General features: G+C 43.3%; 1 protein-coding gene across 8 annotated transcripts in view; it reads left to right on the top strand.

Annotated features, from left to right (window-relative positions):
- arhgap32b (Rho GTPase activating protein 32b) overlaps positions 1 to 20,600 on the top strand; it is a 90,159-nt gene that overhangs the window by 38,271 nt on the left and 31,288 nt on the right. For 6 of the 8 annotated variants that reach the window (XM_070555666.1, XM_070555665.1, XM_070555662.1 and 3 more), the window contains 4 exons: positions 658 to 763; positions 4,679 to 4,773; positions 4,866 to 4,950; positions 19,254 to 19,340. In XM_070555666.1, coding sequence (XP_070411767.1) covers positions 658 to 763; positions 4,679 to 4,773; positions 4,866 to 4,950; positions 19,254 to 19,340 — 373 coding nt within the window. Of the gene's footprint in view, positions 1 to 657; positions 764 to 4,678; positions 4,774 to 4,865; positions 4,951 to 10,707; positions 10,796 to 17,759; positions 17,830 to 19,253; positions 19,341 to 20,600 lie in introns of those variants that run through there. The other 2 variants (XM_054730479.2, XM_054730474.2) reach the window with 2 other exon arrangements.

Here is a 20,600-nt window from a genome sequence, read left to right as displayed (position 1 = left end):
AGAAAGGTGTTCTTGGCCGACGAGAGGAACCTAAGTTGGTCAGGAGAATAAGGCAGATTAATGAGGGCAGCAAGGTACTGAGAACAAACAGAATTGTAGGCAGGCAAGAGCATTCGCTAGAAACTACCCAAGACTGAGTAACCACCCGGCACTGGTGAGTTGTCACGCCGCTCCTTAAATCCCCTGACCACTGTTGAGACGATCAGCGACAGCTGATCTCCAAGACCTGCAAAAGAAAGGCTCAGATCCAAAGAGAGGTTAGCTCAGCACGGACCATGACAGGCTCACGGGATCCTGTTTGTAGTGGAAAGCTACAGGAAGACGTTAAAGTTTTTTAATTTTATAGTTGAATTATAAACATTTGTTTTTCTTTCAGAAAACTGTTTAATGTATTTAACATTTTCATAAGAATACAGTTTGATTATTAGTTTTAGAAAGTTCCTTTCAGACAAGAAGAAGGAAACACTAATAAACATGTCAGTCTTTCTGACCCATGAAGTGTCTCAGAGAAAACAGCTGATTCAGTCATTCTAGAGCGTCGGTGGCTGCTCTGAGCCGTTTGAACAACAGCAGCGTTTTATTAGTGATTGCATCTTGTTTTCTCTTACCGCCTGTACTTAATGGGATGATCTTGTGTGTGTGTGTGTGTGTGTGTAGGAGCCTAAGACCAGGGCGTCACCTGGAGGAGGACGACATCGTGCCTGAACTAGCTCACATTCATCCCAGAGAGAGGCCTGATTGGGAAGAGACCATCAGTGCAATGGTGAGACTCCCTCCAGCCGCCCATCTGCTACAGATTGTCCCTGTTTTACTTTCCACTCATGAAGTGTGCACGTTGAGAGGAATCATCCTCATGGTGGGACTGATCAGGCATCCCTCTCAGGCTGCTTTACTGTCATCAAACCAGAGCTTCAAGGTGTTAGTGATCATGTGACTCTGGAGGATACCATGACATTAGTAAATGTTCTTCATTGTGTAAGGTTCTTCTGAAAAAGGGTTGAATTTTGGGTGAGTTTTACTGATTTGTGTTCTTGAACACTGGATCTCACCGTTTCCTTCCTACTGGGTGGTTTGAGCCTGAGGATGAAGCCAAATGGAGCTCAAATCCTGTCATCGTTTAACAAGAAAGCTCAACACCTTTCATCTGTAGCGGTGTTTTTGGACCTTCTCAGGCAGAGTTTTACATAATTCAGTGGATTTATTTGGCTCAAGCTCTGAGAAGCGTTTCAGTCTAATTATAAATGATATTCTATGTCTATCCCTGTCTGAAACTGCTGCTGTGACTGAGTGAAGCCACTCCTGACCTGTCTCTCATCTTCTCATCAGCTTCTGTCTGTGGGTCGATAAGCTGTAACTTCTGCTGCTGTCTTGACATTCATAAAAAATGCAGGTGAATGCCTCCATGGTCACCTGCTTCCTGCTGTTTGCGTGGATCAGGCACCTCCATCTCTTTCTGACCCCACCACCAAAACCAAACCAAACACCATCATTCATTATTTCCTTTGCAGCCTGTTTTTTCTGTGGGTCTTGGCTCTCGCATCAGCAGCACAGTGAAAATGAGGCCGTCGCTATGGTAACGTGCCGAGCCGCGCGTGGTTGGAGCCCTGTTGCAAGTGCTCACTTCGATCAGGAAACAGAGATAAACAACCTCCAGCTGATGAATATTCACAGAGGAGGGGCTTCTAATGCCGCGGATCTGCAGGTTTTGTTCAGTATTCGATAAGGGAGCGTGTGCTCTGTTGGGTGGATCATATCTGTGCCACAACTGTCAGAGATTTTTCTCTGCTACTTTTATAAATAATTTATACATGAATTGTTAAAGTTGTTAAATATTCATCTCTTTTGTTCTCAGTGAAGTTGTTTACATTTGTTTTAGGAATGAGAGAAAATTAAAGGTCTGATTGACACAATAAGTGTTTTTACTAAACAGCTGACAAGGGAGGTAATTTCTATCTGGGCATCCATCCATACATCCATCTATTCATCTATCCATCCTCTCTCTGTTTCTCTCTCTCTCTCTCTCTCTCTCTCTCTCTCTCTCTCTCTCTCTCTCTCTCTCTCTCTCTCTCTCTTCTCTCTCTCTCTATATACATATATATATATATATATATATATATATATATATATATATATATATATATATATATATATATATATATGCATCCATCCATCTATCCATCCTCTCTCTCTCTCTCTCTCTCTCTCTCTCTCTCTCTCTCTCTCTCTACATATATATATATATATACATATATCCATCCATCCTCTATACATACATCTGTTCATCCATCTATCGATCTTTCTCTTCAGCCACCCATCATCTATAAATACATACACTCACCTAAGGGATTATTAGGAACACCATACTAATACAGTGTTTGACCCCTTTCGCCTTCATAACTGCCTTAATTCTACATGGCACTGATTCAACAAGGTGCTGAAAGCATTCTTTAGAAATGTTGGCCCATATTGAAAGGATAGCATCTTGCAGTTGATGGAGATGTGTGGGATGCACATCCAGGGCACGAAGCTCCCGTTCCACCACATCCCAAAGATGCTCTATCGGGTTGAGATCTGGTGACTGTGGGGGCCGTTGTAGTACAGTAAACTCATCGTCATGTTCAAGAACCAATTTGAAATGATTGGAGCTTCATGACATGGTGCATTATCCTGCAGGAAGTAGCCATCAGAGGATGGTGGTCATGAAGGGATGGACATGGTCAGAAACAATGCTCAGGTAGCCCGTGGCATTTAAACCATGCCCAGTTGGTACTAAGGGGCCTAAAGTGTGCCAAGAAAACATCCCCCACACCATGACACCACCACCACCAGCCTGCACAGTGGTAACAAGGCATGATGGATCCATGTTCTCATTCTGTTTACGCCAAATTCTGACTCTACCATTTGAATGTGTCAACAGAAATGGAGACTCATCAGACCAGGCAACATTTTTTCAGTCTTCAACTATCCAATTTTGGTGAGCTCGTGCAAATTGTAGCCTCTTTGTCCTGTTTGAAGTGGAGATGAGTGGTACCCAGTGGGATCTTCTGCTGTTGTAGCCCATCTGCCTCAAGGTTGTGCGTGTTGTGGCTTCACAAATGCGTTGCTGGATTCCTCGGTTGTAACGAGTGGTTATTTCAGTCAAAGTTGCACTTCTACCATCTTGAATCAGTCAGCCCATTCTCCTCTGACCTCTAGCATCAACAAGGTGTTTTTGCCCACAGGACTACTGCATCCTGAATGTTTTTCCCTTTTCACGGCACCAACAGCCATGCCACGCTCAAAACTGCTTAAATCACCTTTCTTTCCCTTTCTGACATTCAGTTTGGCGTTCAGGAGATTGTCCTGACCAGGACCACACCCCTAAATGCATTGAAGCAACCGCCATGTGATTGGTTAATTAGATAGTTGCTTTAAGGAGAAGTTGAACGGATGTTCCTAATAATCCTTTAGGTGAATGTACATCCATCCATCCATCCATCCATCCATCATCTATACATACATCCATTCATCTACAGTACAGGCCAAAAGTTTGGACACACCTTCTCATTCAGCGTGTTTTCTTTATTTTCATGATCATTTACATAGGTAGAATCTCACTGAAGGCATCAAAACTATGAATGAGCACATGTGGATTTATGTACTTAACCAAAAAAGGTGAAATAACTGAAAACACGTTTTATATTCTATTTTCTTCTAAATAGCCACCCTTTGCTCTAATCACTGTTTTGCACACTCTTGACATTCTCTTGATGAACTTCAACAGGCAGTCACCTGAAACGGTTTTCCAACAGTCTTGAAAGACTTCCCATGGTCATGGTCATGAAAATAAAGAAAACCCATTCAATGAGAAGGTGTGTCCAAACTTTTGGCCTGGACTGTATCTATCCATCCATCCAGCTCTGAAGTCTGCATACAGGAATCCTCCACAGGTCTTTGCTGCATCATCCTCTAACGGCTTCGTTGAAGTTTGTGATTTTTGGCTTATTTTGCACAGATGTGTTCTGTTTAACTGGCCTTGTTTTGTCATATTTGCATCACATCCAAAATCTCACCACTGTCTTAATTCTAAGTGAAGACACCTGATCCAATCTGTGAGGAGAATAATTCTGTCCAGCATATGGAAGAGAATTCAGATGGAAGCAGGTTTGTTTTATGCTGAGTTGTCGATGCGACAGCTTAACCACTTCCTGTGCTTGAACTAATCATCCTAAATATCTTTAGGATTCCTTTCAACAGTTCCTGAGCTCACAGGATGTTACTGATTGACCTACCTGGATGGTATAGAATAGTCAGACCCAACACCCAGATAATGATATCAAATACGTACATTACTCAGTAAACTGATGAAAATGCTGATAATATAAAATATATATAATATAAAAAGGTAAATAGAAAATAACAGGTTAAATGTTTTTTTTCTTTAATAGCCAACAGTATTCATTTTTAAATGTTCTGGATAAGGTTTATAGTAATCCAAAACCACTAACTTCATCCACCCGATGTCATGGGGTCTGATAGTTCTACATGGTCTTGTTCTACCAGGACCAGGACGATCTGAATGACCAGCAGGAATCTGGGTTTTTGTGTGTTTTGTCTGCAAATAAAGAGCAGCAGTATGTCTGTGCTAGGGCTCCATCACTAATGCTTGTCTGGTTCTGGATGATGTTTTCGCTTTTAGGCAAGAAGTGCAGAAATCCCTGAGCTGAGGACAGAGCCTCTGATGCGCTCAAGCAGCAGTAGTACGGCCAGCATGAAGGTCAAGAACGTTAAGAAGTAAGTGAACCCCTGCCTGTAGTGGCCGTGGACATGTGGAAGTGGTCCCATGAGCGGTTAACGTGCTAAACTGTTTTTTGTTACATTTGCAGACTTTCCTTCACCAAGGGCCACTTCCCAAAGCTGGCAGAGTGTGCTCACTTCCACTATGAAAATGTGGATTTCGGCACAATTCAGGTACCTCATCAATATCACATTTAATCACACACAGAGATTTGAAAAGTGTATTTGCCCTCTGACAGATCAGCAACAGATTTTAATATCAGACAAAAATCTAGTTTTCTAGTGGTTTATTATAGTGATTATTATTATCGCCTCTGTCAGTGCGCCCCAGGGCAGCTGTGGCTACATCGTAGCTCATCCCCACCAGTGTGTGAATCTGTATGTGAATGGATGAATGATGCACTGTAGTGTAAAGCGCTTTGGAGTCCTTACTCTGAGAGGCGCTATACAAGTGCGGGTCATTTATTATTCATCATATTGAGCGAACACATCTGCCCTAACCTATCTGGTCAGGGCAGCAGACTACAGGTGAAGCCAGAAAGATTAGAAGATGCACATAATGGTCAGCTCAGGTCTTATGCGACTATTGTAACAGACTTGGTAGTCTAGTGGTTAAAGTGCCAGACTGGCACGTAGTTTTGCACTGGTACACATCCCAGTCGTGGAAATAACTTAATTTCTTCCTTTTCAGCTACACTTTGCAGTATTAGGTTTGCAACCCTTTGTTAGTAAACTGTCTATATTATAAGGGCCAATCTGTTTTTGTTTTTTTTACTTTTGTTTGTTTAGCCAGTGTGAGTCCATGTGAGGTGAGCAGAGTAAATCTTCTAAAATGCTGCTTGGAAATGACCAAATTCAAAGATCTTTACAGACACAAAATATTTTGCAGAAAATTAGAAAATACAACAAAAATTTGAAGAACTTAAATCATCTTCAGCTGGCTACATACATTTAGCCTGGCCTTCCCGACGCCTCCCCTGTTTAATTCTGCACAGAGAGTCTGGGAACCCTCCTATTCATAAAACCCCGCCCCCTGAGAATTCTAACCGAGCCAATCAGTGCTGAGTAGCTCAAAAATAACCAATCAGAAAAAAGATGGAAATGCCGACTGTACCACGCAACGTTGTAGTTTTTTTGCTGTAGTAAAAAAAAAAGGCGTTTGGCGACAGCGTAAACATCTTTCTTTAGAAGAAAGGCTTTTAGCACTTCTACTTGTTGTGGTTTTAAAGACATTCAAATAATTTAGAACAGAGGAAAGAGCCGCGGCGAACTCCGCTTCAGTCGCCATGTTTATGACAAACTCGGCGTTGTGGTGTGTGACGTACGATGCTCAGCGCTGACTGGCTCGGTTAGAAATCTCGGGGGGGGGGGGGGGGGGGGGGGGGGAATTTGAATTGGAGAGTTCCCAGACCCTTTCTCTGTGCAGAATTAAGCACAGGAGGAGTCTGGCAGGCCAGGCTAGTGTACATTACTGCCGACACCAGGAGTTGAACTGGAGTTAGGACATGACAAAACAAGACAAAAGGCAGGAGCTTGAACTGCTGGGCTGTAGACTTGCCTAAGATGCTGTTGTAGGGGCGTTTTGTTGGATGCCCAGTTTCCAAACATTAAACTCGTCTATTACACTCCCTATGCTGTCCATTAAAAAATTCATCCAAATATGTCCAACATACAGACATTTTCTCTCTCTTGAGGCGACAAGTCTGCTCTGCATCAGCCTGTTAGCTAACACATGTTATGGTGTCTGAATTTCAGGGCTACCTTAAATTGTGGGACTTGTGGCGTTGTTGTTTGTGAAAAAAGAATACTGATGTAGAGGAACGTGTGGAACCCATTGTTATTGCGACTGGATTTTTCAGCTTGTCGTTGTTCTTTCGGTTAAAGAGTTTAGATCAGGATTGGCCACTCCGTCACTTTCTCTGGAGCACTTTGAACTGGCGTTCGAGCTGACGTGGCATAGTTTTATACTTCGGATGTTATGGTTTATTGTCGAATGAAAATTACCAAACACCATCAGAACCACGCCTCCGTCAGATCTGTAAGATTCTGATTGGATCAGTGAAAGGAATGTGTTATGTCTTTTTAACACTACGTGAAATGAGTCCTGTTGGAACACTTAAAGTCATATTACTTATTATATTCTATAGGATCATAATAAAGTAATAAATATTTTGATTTCACAGGTCGGTCACTTCTTATTTATTGACTAACACTTTGATGGATTAGCTTGATTAAAATAGAGTTCTTTTTATTAATTAAAAGAAAAGAGTTCATTCTTCGTTCTTGTGTTGAGCTGAAAATAAGCAGGTTAGAAGGAATGCATGAGACCTTGAGTTATATCTCATGCAGACTAGTCTTGAGCAAAGAAGGGAAAAATAAGTTATTCCATTCCATTACAGTATACTCAAACTAAATGTAAGATTGGACGAGCTCAGATGGTAATCTGCTGTATGGTCCTGGTCCCTACAGTCTGCAGGCTCATTGTTCCTGGAGCTAAGAGCTGTTAGAGCGCTCTGATTTCTGACCGCTCTCTAATTATGGATAACTATTCAGCCACCGCTGCTCAGAGGTCAGCCCATCTGGCGTCTAAAGCCACGCTGGTTACAGATTCCTGCATTTCTGGAATATGTTGGTACAAATATAGACAACTACTTCCTCCTCCATGTAAATGAGCTGTCAGCATCAATTAGATGGGAAGCTTTTAGAGCAACACATGAGGCCAGTTCTTAAACTGAAACACAAATAAGGGCTTGAACATGAAACACAGTCTCAATGAGAAACAACGGAAATGTGCAGGATTAAAAGCAACATAAGATCAAATTCCCACTAATAATCTTTCATTAGGCACATTTGTCTGTAGGGACCTTTTGTAGTTCCTAGAACCTTTTTCAGGAACCAGCCCGGTTTTACGCGCGTTGGAACCATTTTAACTCCTGCTCTGAGGCGGGCTCTTTCCATGGTTCCTGAGGAACTAACGAGACATTGGCGCTTGGTGAGCTACGCCCCTTGCTTGATTTCCCGCATATTTTCTGTTCTGATTCGTGTTGGTCACTAGGGCCAGGAGGCAAAGTGAGGAAAACCTTTAGCACGGCACGCTAGCATAATCACTATTGCAGCAACAATGCAGTTTAACCAGAACAGAAAGGGCATGCGGCCTAGATGGTTTTTCTTTTATAAATATTTAAAATAACTTACTTTATTTTGATGGTGTTGAGTTCAGTTACACCTAAATATCATTACTCATGTTATTGTTATGAGTTTATTTGGAGCAACCAAAGGGTCAAAGACGAGAGGTGTGAGGAGCAAAGACCCTCTGCTGCCTCCTGCTGCTCCTCAGTAAGCACACACGCAAACACACACACACACACACACACAAACACACACACACTCACTCACACACACACACACACACTCTAGCATTCGTTGTGAGGACTGTCATTGACTTCCATTCATTTTAAACCTAACCCTGCCTCTAACCATAGCCAGTCTACTCCTAACCCTAACCTTAACTAAAACTGAATTCACACCATCCCTCCAAAACTAACCAGTAGAGTTCTGTAACATTGTCCCGGGGTGAGGACTAGCAAAATGTCCTCACTTTGCTTCCAATGTCCTCCGTTTGCAGGTAAAAAACTTGTTTTGGTCCCCACTGTGATGTATAGACTGACACACACACACACACACACACACACACACACACACACACACACACACACACACACACACACACACACACACACACACACACACACACACACACACACACACACACACACACACACACACACACACAGTTCCATTCCTGTCGTGACAGAACCAGTAGGGGGCAGTAGTTGCCGTTGTTGTTGTGACAGCTGAGTCAGAACCAGAACCGATGCTGTAGGGTTCCATGGCTGCGCCGACCCGAGTTCTTGTGTTAAACCCCGGTTCTGCTGTGTTCTCTGGTTGCTGCTGGCTCTGACCCACTTTTGTTTGACTGCTGAATGGTTTCTGTTTTCCTCTTGCTGGGTGGAAGGAACTCTGGCGAATGGCCCAGAATCTGTTCCTGTGTTTCTGTTGATATTTTAGACACGCTGGCTCGTTAAAGAGGAGATAACTCACCTGTCCACAGACATAGACGCCCCGTGGACTGGCACTGCCTACTGGAGCTGTCGTAGTGGCTGGCCACCATCTTAGATGGGTCTCCCCTCACCCCCAGTGCATTCATTTCTACTGAGGAAGGTGCTTACCCAAATAAAAAACGCATTTATTTAAGCTTTTTCCACAACATCAGGCACAAGATATGGCATGATAATTAAAATATAAATATAATTAAACTAAATAAATGAAAATTAATTTAAATATAGAATTCTATCAGGTAGGCTAGAAGTCACCAGTAATCCCACATGACCTGTTTTCAATAGTACACCGGTACAACGGCTACTCAAAATGGGCGTAGGTGCCCACTCTGCATTGACTTTGGAGAGTGAGGAGACCCATTCAGTATGGCGGTGATGCTGTTATGCTCTCCAGCGCCCAGTGGGGCGACGACGTATTCATGTCAATGGGTCTGTCAGTTTGTCCATGGATGGTTGTGATGAGGGCGAACACAGCTGCACATCTTCTGATGATAAAAATCTCAACCACCTAAACAAAATAACCTTGAAGTGTGTCTTCAGTAAAGATTGGTTTCAAAGCAGAGCACAAGTCATGTGTCAGCAGAAAATATTTTAGGTAGAAACGTTTTTGTTGTTTTGTTAATGCAAATTTAATTTTATTGGTCGTTTGACACAAATTTATATTTTATTTTCCATGTTTTAAACATCCTGATGAGCTCCGTTGGACACAAAGGCATTGCCCTGGTTTTTGGGCTGACTTTGATGTCTATAGATCTATAACTTATAGAGTGAAGTATTTTTTTTTATTCTGATGAAAGTTCAGTTCAGTCCTGCTGCAGTCAGAATGACTGTGAGAGTGCTATTCTAGTCATTTGTAATTACCTCCTGGCTGTAGCGTTGTTTAAAGCTGGATCTGCAGCAGAAACTGAACTCTCCATCCACTTTCACTGCAGCTCCAGGCTGAACGGTGTCATTTTGGGGTTCACCTGTAGTCGTGCACCTGGAATGAATGACCTGCAGCAGCTCAGTGCGACTGTTATTTCATGTGTGATTAGAGCTAAAGTGTGTGTGTGTGTGTGCGCGCTCGTGTGTGTGTGTGTGCACGCTCGTGTGTGTGTGTGTGTGTGTGTGTGTGTGTGTGTGTGTGTGCGTGCGTGTGTTTGAGCTTTAACGTCTCCAGCAGGTACAGGTCTTTCAGGTGGAAGTCACTCAGATTGTGTTGATTTCTCCTTGATAAATCAAAAAACAGTTTTCACAGCTGACAGCAGATTTAGCACTTGAGCCTTGCCTGGCTGGAGGGCTTTTACCCACAATGCACCTGTGTGTCAGTGGAGGTGAGTGTTTTTAACTGACTCTATGGAAAGGTCAGTGATAAAACTTTACCGGTTTCTTGATGATTACTTGTTTAACTTATTTTCTAAGTATGAAGGATTAAAGAATCCATTTTAACATGATTGGTAAAAAGAATTGAGGAGTTTGTTTTAGTTTATTTCAGAATCAATAGTTCACAACAGAAGTCATCTAAAAGCTTGAAGTAACACGTCCGGATTTAGGCTGATTACCGGCAGTAAAGTCAGTTCAATTGTAATGAAATTAGATTCCCTGGACTATAAACTCCTGATTACTCAGGTTGCCCCGCAGATTTCATTGAGCCTGTTACCTGCTAAGACGTGTTACCCACCTGCCTGGACATTCCACAAATCCTGATTCTCCCTGGTCTCTGTGCTAAAGTCCACCTCGGGTAATAAATGACCTGGTGTGTAAGTTGTCTTCCTGTGTGATACCACTGGCTGCTCCGGCGTGACTCCTCAGCGGTGCCTAGATAAGTGGCGTTTGCACAGGGCCAATCTCCATTTTCCTCTGCCCGTCAGCCCAGCCCCACTCTACAGTTGCTCTGCAGGTGTGTTGGGTTGCACGTAGAGGTAAGAGCTTTCCCAGATGGGACCATTCAGCACATGCTGGTCTCACCTGGCCAAAGAAACACCACAGCTGGTGTCTAGGTTGGGCTGACTCGGTTTACCCAAAGGACAATTTCCCAATTGCCCTGTGGTGGATTGTGTTTAAGTGAAGATTTCATGCAGTCTGTTGGTTGGGAAAGACTGCGCTGATTGGCCTTTTGCTGCTGAACAAATGAAATAATCCTGTATTTGTCAGAAGTCGATTTGAACCTGGAGCTGCTCGGATCTGAACCGGACTCTTTGTTGGTTGTGTTACACTTTTGACTTTTGTTGTGAGCTGGTGTTCGGTTATTAATCTCAACTGCATGGAGTCTATTGTCCTTAAAGGGGCTATATATATATATATATGTATATATATATATATATATATATATATATATATATATATATATATATATATATATATATATATATATATATATATATATATATATATATATATGTGTGTATATATGTATATATATATATATATATATATATATATGTATATATGTGTGTGTGTGTATATATATATATATATATATATGTGTGTGTATATATATATATATACCATGTGCTATTGTTATTTCCACATGAAAAAAATCAAACCCATTCTTGGCTGAATTCATGCATTTTCCTGTTTCAACTGCAACGTTTGAGTTTTCCTTTGAAAATTCTGTTAGTAGTAGGACACGGGGCAAAAAAAATAATAAAGAAAATTCTGTTAGTGTAAGCTAATCTCGATATGTGGCTTACCGCGGCTGCACACTGGAGGCATCAGCGGTGCAGAACGGCAGCGGTTTACAATCACAGCACTCCGGTGCACACTGAGAGTCTCAGCAGCGAAGCGGCTTCTGACGTGTTCTTCGCTCCACCCGCGAGATCCCAAAATCCCTTGGGAATTCAAAGGTTATGGTCTGTTTATGCAGCAGGGTTCCTGCAGGGTCTTAAAAAGTCTTAACCCTCCCACTGTCTTCATGGGTGACCCAGAGAGGAAAGTTGACCATTGAGCAGGATTGACGGTTTATCCCTTGAGGTCCACGTGGCAGAGGTGAGGTGGTGCTCACTCCTCACCCCTGCCACATGGACCCAAGGGATAAACCGTCAACCCTGCTGAATAGTTAACTTTCCTCGCGGGGTCACACCCATTAGGACAGTGGGAGGGTTAAAAGCATTGAATTTAGATATTTGGAAATAATACCTTAAAAAGTCTCAACACCAGAACTAAATATTTTGCATAAAATATTCAATTAAACTAAAATACGATTCCTGCTTCTGCTGGTTAAATAAATTACCACCAACACCAGGAGTGGAACAAACGTCAGAACATGGCTAATCTGGGATGGTAGACAGACGCTTTAACCGCTGGACTACCATAGCCGATACCAACTTGCCTAAGGTGCTGTTGTCTGAGCGTGTGTGGGTGGAGTTTCACTAAAATGAAACGTTTTATTTCCAGGTAGACATTCAGGCTAACTCGTATTTAAGATAGAGCCACCGGTAATATTTTATCCTATAGCGAGCCTACCTTCGCTCTCGATGGTTTAAAATAGCATAAGATGGAACCCTTAAGAATTTTATTCCTAGTCCTTAAAATCTGGGATTTTCCTGGGAGAAGAGGCGTGAGCGCATACACAAGAATAATACTCGTAACTTATCTTACTCGATCCCATGAGTCTGCTGCTGCTGTTGCTCCATAGTTTCCTATGTGAGGGATAATAAACAAAAGTTTCGTTTTATTCATGTTAAAAGGACATGAGTGTGGGTGGGCTTGAGAAATGCTTTTAAAGTTCCTGTTAGTTTGTTTAAAATGCGTTTGTTACTATATTTTAGGAGTTTTATAAAATAGACATAATGATGGCAATGTGATTCCCAAGAACCAGATGAGCTCCTGATGGAGCTAGAACTCGGTCTCTAGGGGGAGCTGTAGGATTTCTGATGCTTGTCTTCAGCGACTCCATGTTGGAGGCTCAGAGGTCTTCTTAATGCGGAGGTAGAGGATAAGCTTCTAGTGTGCTCTTCTGCTCCACATGAGGAGTGTTAACTCTGCCCTTGCGCGTAGGGTTGGGCTCCACCTACCCCCTCTCACCTGGACCAATTTTTACCTCGGAGAGCTCCCTCCAGCATCGAGTCAGAGCCACACATCTGACCCAGTCATGCGTTTTCCTCATAGGAACAAAACCTTTCTGAACACATTTCCAGCCTGATGAATTGAAAAACATCACTTTTGTACATTTGAGTTTAGAATCATCGGCTCTGATCCTGATCGGAACCCTAACTGTGATTGTGAGAGGACTTTAGCCAACAATCCTGATGAAGCTGAAGAACTGTGCAAGATGTATGCATGTTCCAGGGTGATTGGGTGCATCATAAATGTCACGTGTTCCTCCTGGGGTCTGTGAGCTGACGGTGATGTAATTGTTACTCCTTTTGCTGTTGTTGTCGGAAACAAAGACCAGCCTGAGTACACACACACACACACATCTCTTTCTGTGTGTCTCATGGTTGTTGTCCTCTACACTAACGTTACTGCACACAGCATTGTCTAAGTCACACAGATGTGTTTGGGGCAGCTCAGTGGAAATGCTTTAACCCTTTGGTGCATAATGGTCACTACAGTGGACAGGTACTCAAAATTGTTATTTATTTGTTTTTGCTATTAAGCACAGCTGTTGAAGACTTTATTGTATTTGAGCCCCTCCATTTGGACTTCAGTAAGTCAAGCCAACATATTTCATGTTCAGAATGCACGTGGTCCACTAAGGTGGACCTATAATAAATTATTTGTAAATTATAAAATTTTACAAAAAATATTTGTTGAAATTTGTTTCATTCACACCTAAAGATGAATGAAAAAAATTGTTAAAAAAATCATGGCTGAAGATTTCATAATTCATGCATCAAAGGGTTAATGATGGTACTACTTATGGTTCCTCGTCACTTTTAGGTAAATTTTAACAGCTTCAGTTCAGCAGAGTTTTGCTGAATGACATTTTTTAGTCGTGCTTAAAAACAAACAGCACTGAGTCTGACCTGTTGGTAGCCTAAAACTAAAAGTGTATTAAAGTAAAAGACAAATAACAAAATGTTATGAGCGATCTGGTCCAGCCTCATGTTTCCCAACAGTGCAACTTTTTTCCATCTGGAGACCAGGAATGTTATCTTTTACTGAGGAAGACCGCCAGCAGTAAGAGGGGTGCGTGAAAACAAACAAGTGCTGTGTGACATAAACAAAAACAGTTGTATGGTCATGTGACTCAGTTCAGACTCAGGTTCGGTTGTAATATTCAGTGATTTTTCACTGCTGTGCTCTGCAGACACGACTAAACACTTTCATGATGTCTGGTGTTTGGACAGCAGGTCTATCATTAATGTCAGACAGATGATCTATTTTAAGGTTTTGGAATAAGTTGGGGTGTCTTCCACAGGACTGGAACCTCCTGGGTCAGTTAAGGTTAGAGTGGTGCTGCCATCCGGTTATGGTTTTGTCCCTCCACCTGTCTCTTCACCTGACTGCTGGAGAAAGACAGTCGGGCGTTTGGGGGGGGGGGGGGGGGTGTTGTTTTTTATTTAAATTTCTCAATAATTCCGTTTTCCTCCCTAGAGGTTCCTTTTTCTTATAAAGCATTTCTTTCAGGTCTTAAGTGATCTAGGGTTTGTTATTGGGAAGCGTCTAACTGTTCTGGTGGGGACGATGCTGTCCAAACAGACGTTTATATAGTCAACACATCCCTGCAGAGTATCTTCAGATTTCTGGGTCTCTCCCCTGGTCATAGGATAATATTAATAATAATAATAGTACATCAAACTTATATAGCGCTTGTTTAGGACACTTAGGACACTCAGAGATGCTTGTGTGAACTCTCACATTCACACATGGCCAGTGATGGTAGGCTACTGCGTAGCCACAGCTGCACTGGGGTGGTCTGACAGAGGTGAGGCTGCCATTTGGCGCCGTCGGCCCCTCTGACCACCACCAACACAGGCAAGTTGGGTGAAGTGTCTTTCCCAAGGACACAACAGCAGAGTACCCCTGGCGGGAGCTGGAATCGCGCCCAAACCACTCCGATCATGAGGCAACCCAATCTACCTCCTCAGCTACTGCTGCCCCAGGATAGGATGCATCTTAGCAAGGATTGTGAACCCTCAGCAGAGTACGATCCCCTTTGCTTATGACTGGTGTGGCAGAGAAGTTGTATGTTTTGTTGGCGTTAGCGTAAAACAAGTGTCGTATTTTATTTTCTCTGGTGGTTGAAGTCAAATGCATTGGGGTGTTGTGTCTGCAGCTTAGCAACACCTGGGCTGATGACATCACACTCAGTCTGCAGCTGATAGTGAATTGTATGCTGCTAGCATGACACTAGTGAGTTCCCTTTTTAATTAACTACTAGCACTTCCAACATTACGTTAGGCCTCAAGATTAGCCACCCTTCAGCCTCTCTGCAGATTAACATGTTTGTTTTAATATTGGTCCAGACTGAGATGCTAGAGCGCTTCATTTCCTCTTTATACACACAGAATTTGAAACAGGATCAGACTGCTTTATTTCCTCTGACTGAACTCTGATTACACATTTGGAAGATTTTCCTACTCTCCTCCTGGATTGTTGCCTGGCTTAAGTCGTAAGAGCATGCTGACATTGTCCAGAGCGTGCTTGTGTGGTCAAACTGGAATAAAATGCAGTTGTCAAACCATTTGGCCTCTGGTCTTTGATTGACTAGCACTTTTCCAGTACTTTATCTGGCATGAGGTGGGTGGACAGCTGTAAAAAACTGACCTGAATTAGCAGGATGTACATATTGACATTATACTCTTTGCACTTAAGTGGAAATCTATTTCAGCCTCTTGCTGTCCCTTTCCATGTCAGTTAGATAGTTCTTTCTTCCAGTTACGGGCCTGCGCCTGCACACTGCAGCAATCAGATTGGCTTAGAGCTCCAAGCCATGACCTCCTTTCAGTAAACTTTCTTCTCAGTTAAAATTCTGTTCCACTCCTGGGTCCAACCCAGTCCATTTTTTATAGCTGAAGTAATGATTTTAGATGTAGTTCCCTCACACTTCCATCTGAAGTTCCCAAACACAGCAGCCCGATCATTCCACCGTCCTGCAGTCTGACGAAAACACCAGAGTGTGTGAATAGCCCCTCTAGAGACCACGCTGTGGTTTATTTCAGTCCCACTGATTCGTACCTAACGATGGCTGCCAATAATGACCGTTTTTATATTAGTTGTTCTTTTGGCCGGTTTATGTTTACATCAAAATAAAGTGTTGCTTATTAAAAAAGATCCTTTTTAAATATAATTAAGTTCACTTTGTTTCTGCTCAAAGCTGCAATGGCAAATTTAGAAAACAGACGAGCTTAAAACATGTTTTCATGCCTCTTAGCAGCGTTCTAACGTTCTATAGCTATAAAAATATTGTGTAGATTTCAAAAAAGGAAATATTTTGTTCTCTCACATCTAAAAACCACCGTCAATAACACGTTACGATCCAAAAGCAACTATTGGACCATCCGGTTGTCTGTCTCGCCGAACCATTACTCACTCACATTTAGCAACAGAACGCCACTGGTGTGAGAGGTTCTTTGCTCATACCAGAGAAGGAGCAACAGCCGGCTGCTACCACTTCGGCTTCAAACTACCAGAGTCCCCCCTAAAAAAAAACATTTGACGCAACGGACAACAAAAGATGTTTGGACTTAGAAAACAGCAACTGGTGTTTAACACCATCTCGTTTCCTCTGGCAATGTGGGTTTCCGGTTCCAGCATAACCGTGTCAGGATAGATGCATCTGGCGTGTTTGTGTTCAAATCTAGATTGTTTGCAGATTTGCTTAAACCGCTTTAAAGGAGTTTGAATATTGAGCAGGTCTAGTGTGCTTGTGAGTTATGTATGACCTGCTGTTGGACGTGGACGGGAGTAGCTTGGTGTTTCTGCACCATTCAGTCCTGAGTCTGGTCTCCATCTCTATTACTGGGCGAGAGGTTGGAGTCACTCTGAACAGGTCCAGTCTAACACAGGGCCTTGGTGATTGTAAGTTTAGTAGGTTATCCAGTCAGAACTTTAGTTTGGGCTCTTCTACTGATGCCCGATGTTGGGAAGTCAGATTTTACAACTTCTGATGATTTAAATCCAGTTCACTGGTTTCCAGCCAGAGTTCACCGGCTGGTGTTTGTTTCAGCAGCTTTCCCTCTCTGTCCCTACCAGCATGGTTCAGAGAGTATTGGATGCTTGCAGGGTTCGGTAGTAGAGTGCTCCACAGTCAAGTGCCCCGTGGCAGAAGGACAGACACACGGACAGAAAGACTGCACAAGTGGAGGACAAGTAGCTCTCCTCCAAGAGCAACCCCTCCTGCCCTCAGTCTCTCCTCTTGCTGCTGTGTCTCTCCCCTCATCGTTCTTTGTCTTGGGAATGCACCAACCAGAGAGGGGCAGGAGGTGGAGAGAAGGGGGGAGGGGTGAGAGAGTATGTCAGACAGCGGAGAGGGAAAAAAAGCAAGTGAACTGCATGTGGCGGAGGGACACAGAAAGCAGGCGGTGAGGTGAGGAACAAAACTAGGAAAAGCTGCTGTTTTATTGAGTTTCTCTGAATGTTTTATTTCCCCACTGCTGCTAACATTGGGTGCAGATTTCCTGTTTGAATCTAACAAGAAAGAAAATGCATGGAAATGAGGAGTGGACATCACAATGGTAGGATGAGAGAGGGTAAAATGGAGGAGATGAAAGCTGTCCTACTGAGGAGTCCATCTAGGAGCCTCGCATCCTCCAACTCCAGCTGCTGGTGAGCTTGTCGTTTCTTCTGTTCTCCGTCCCTCTCCCTGAGCCTCACACTGGGAGAGTCTATGCACAGAGAAAACACGGACAGTTGACAGTTATGTCCTGCACTCTACAGCTGTGAGACAAGGCTAGATGTCCACTTTCCCTTTTTCAAAAAGACTCATTGAGAGCAGAAAGGTCGGATCGGACAGCATGAAGCTGGAAGGAATAAACGTGTTGGGAGTGTAAACTGGACCGGACCTCCTGTACGTATGACACCTTTGTCTTTCTTTGACATTTGAGCCTTTGTTCCTCGGTTCACGTTCCTGCTGCTGCAGTTAGCGGGTGAATGCTTTCTCTTTGCTTTAGGACTGCAGGAACCAGGAAATCACAAACTAGTGTTGCATTTCAGGAAATCAGATCAGGATGTCTTTGTTACTCAACCGTGGGGAAGCTGCTGTGGTCAGGTCTGGGAAAACAAATGAATAGTAAAAAAAAAATGTGTTTTTAAAATGATTGCATATATTATTGCACAGAACTTTATCCCTGCAGGAAGTACTACGACACCTCCACCTGACGTTTATGTTTGTGTGTTCTCGCCCCGACAAGCTGCTAGTGTTGTCTCACTGGGAACTTTAGTACCACTTGGACTGTCCTTACTTATTCCAGTGTAAGGTGAAACAGGGAATGCAGCATCAAAAAGTCCTAAAAGACGTATTCCTGCAGGTTTGACCAATAACATGGTGCGTTATGCTAACTTCAGAAACTGATTAAACATTTTCTCTTGGAAGTGTTTCTTTGTTTAAAAACATTTAGAAATGGCGGCATGGTGGTGCAGTTGTTAGCACCGTAGCCTTGGGACTGGAATGTTGCAGGTTAGAATCCCGGCTGCAGCCTTTCGGCGTGGAGTTGACGTGTTCTCCTCGTGTGTGTGTGGGTTTTCTCCGGGTTTTGTCCCACAGAGCAAAACCATCTTAGGCTGATCTGTAGGAAGTCCCTTTAAACAAAATGCATGAAAAAAACTGCAGAGAGTTGATGATACAACTGCCTCTCACCCAGCAAGTGTGTGTGGGTGGTGGTGGGGGTTAAGACCAACAGGTCAGAGGTCACAGGTTTTGATTCTGAGGACTTTAGGTGGATGTCTTTCCTCTAGATGAGTGAGACTGGCTGGTGTGTTCTCTGTCTGCTTCTGTGACCTGGACCCGCTGCTTTTTGTCCTAATGGTGGCTCATCTCTGAAGAATATACCAGAACACTTCGCCTCCACTGGTCTGCCTGTGGACAGGAAAGTAAACTGGTACCATCTCCTGTGAGACTGGTCAGTGTCTCTCAGACAGGGATGTAGTTTTCTGTCTCTAAGCCAGGCCAGTAGAAATGAGAACACACACACACAGCTGTGCTTACGGTCTCCCTGGCGTGGCACAGACACCATCAGAACTAATAAATACCTTCACTATCAGTGGTTGTTGAGAAAGCGTCCGCTGTGTTTTTATTGCTTGTCTGAACAGATCAACTTTCTGCTGATTAAATGCAAAAGAACAGGACAGAAAAGGAGATTTGACTTTGAACACAAACATGCCTGTTGATCGTTTCATCTGTCTTGTTCCAAATGCTGAGGTTTGGGTCGTGAAGAGCCGTCTCTTCTTCAGCTGAGACCGCTTTAACGTTCCCAACCTCTCTGTGTCTCTCAGCTGTCCCTCGGAGACGAGCAGTGTGAAGTCACACGGAATGGCTATGAGTCTAAAGAGCTGGTGTACCTGGTCCACATCTACTGTCAGGTAGGAGCGCCTACACACACACACACACACACACACACACACACACACACACACACACACACACACACACACACACACATGATGGTTTCATCCTCCTGATGCTGAGGCCGGCCTGAATCAGGTTGTGTCAGAAACTCGTTATTGTTATAAAATCTGGGATATTTTCAGGTTCAACGCCATTCATGGATGATGTTGCAACAAATGCTTTGGAAACCCCTGTTTTCTTCAGTTTTATTAAAGACATGTTGTGTATTTTCCGCAAGTTTCAGGCAGCCTAGAAATCTGGACCAACCGTAGCAGCAGCAGCAACATTTAGCTCTGCCACGCTCCAGCAAGTCTGCCATTGGCCCAAACTATTTTAGGTTGGGCCAGTCACAGCGCTCTGTTTGTAGAGGGATGTTATGTGGGCTTAGCACCAAAGCTGCAAAGGAGAAAAACTACAAAGATGGCGTCTGTTCAGGAACGGTGCTCATTTGAAACCGCTTTGGCATCAAACTTGGACGAGTTAGACCAGAGCTTTTCTTTGAGACATGAGCAGATAGAGGTACTTAAGTCTTTTATTTTGAAAAAGATGTATTTGCTTTTACTTCTTCGACGGTGTACGGTAGACTGCCTCGTTGGCAGATTTCTGAAACGATTAATATCTCCAGTCGTTTGTCGCTCTGCTTGGTCCTAGTGCTGTCCAATAGCATGCAGAGACAGTTTGAAAGACAACCGTAGATTCCACCACGACTGAGCTCTGTCTATGGGGCGTGGCCTGACTGTATATTCACGTATATAGGATGGCGTGCCAGGTACAGTTTGTTCAGATTTTGTTATAAAGACTTTAAGCTTGAGAGTTACTCCAAGCTTCATCCCAGTACTCCATAAAAACAATTTTAGACTCTGTGGTGTCTGTTTTTGTGCTCAGATGCCATAAAACAGGTATGAAGATGTGTATTTGGAAATTCCATTTTCAGCCTTTGGAAAGTTACAGTTCTCTTTAGAAAGGAAAGAAAATCCTTGCAGTTGGTCGCTCAGGACACAGAGAAGTAGCACAGTGAGTCTGGTTCAGTGCCACAAACCCAAGGAGGAGGAGCAAACCACAAGCAGAGTTTGAAACTAGGACAGAAGAAGCGAGTTGAGTGAACCACAGAGCCCTCCCAGTGGTGGTGTCTCTCCCAGCCAACTCTTTAAAAACAGCCCCAGCACCAGTGGCTCGTGCAGTCAGCTGCAGGCCCAATTGCACAAGTACTGGCCTTGGTTCTCACTGATCCTGCT

This window comes from Nothobranchius furzeri, chromosome 10 (genome assembly GCF_043380555.1).
Source record: "Nothobranchius furzeri strain GRZ-AD chromosome 10, NfurGRZ-RIMD1, whole genome shotgun sequence".
NCBI classification, from domain to species: domain Eukaryota; kingdom Metazoa; phylum Chordata; class Actinopteri; order Cyprinodontiformes; family Nothobranchiidae; genus Nothobranchius; species Nothobranchius furzeri.
Note: the sequence above shows the minus strand (reverse complement) of the source record. Positions and strands in the feature narration are given on the sequence as shown.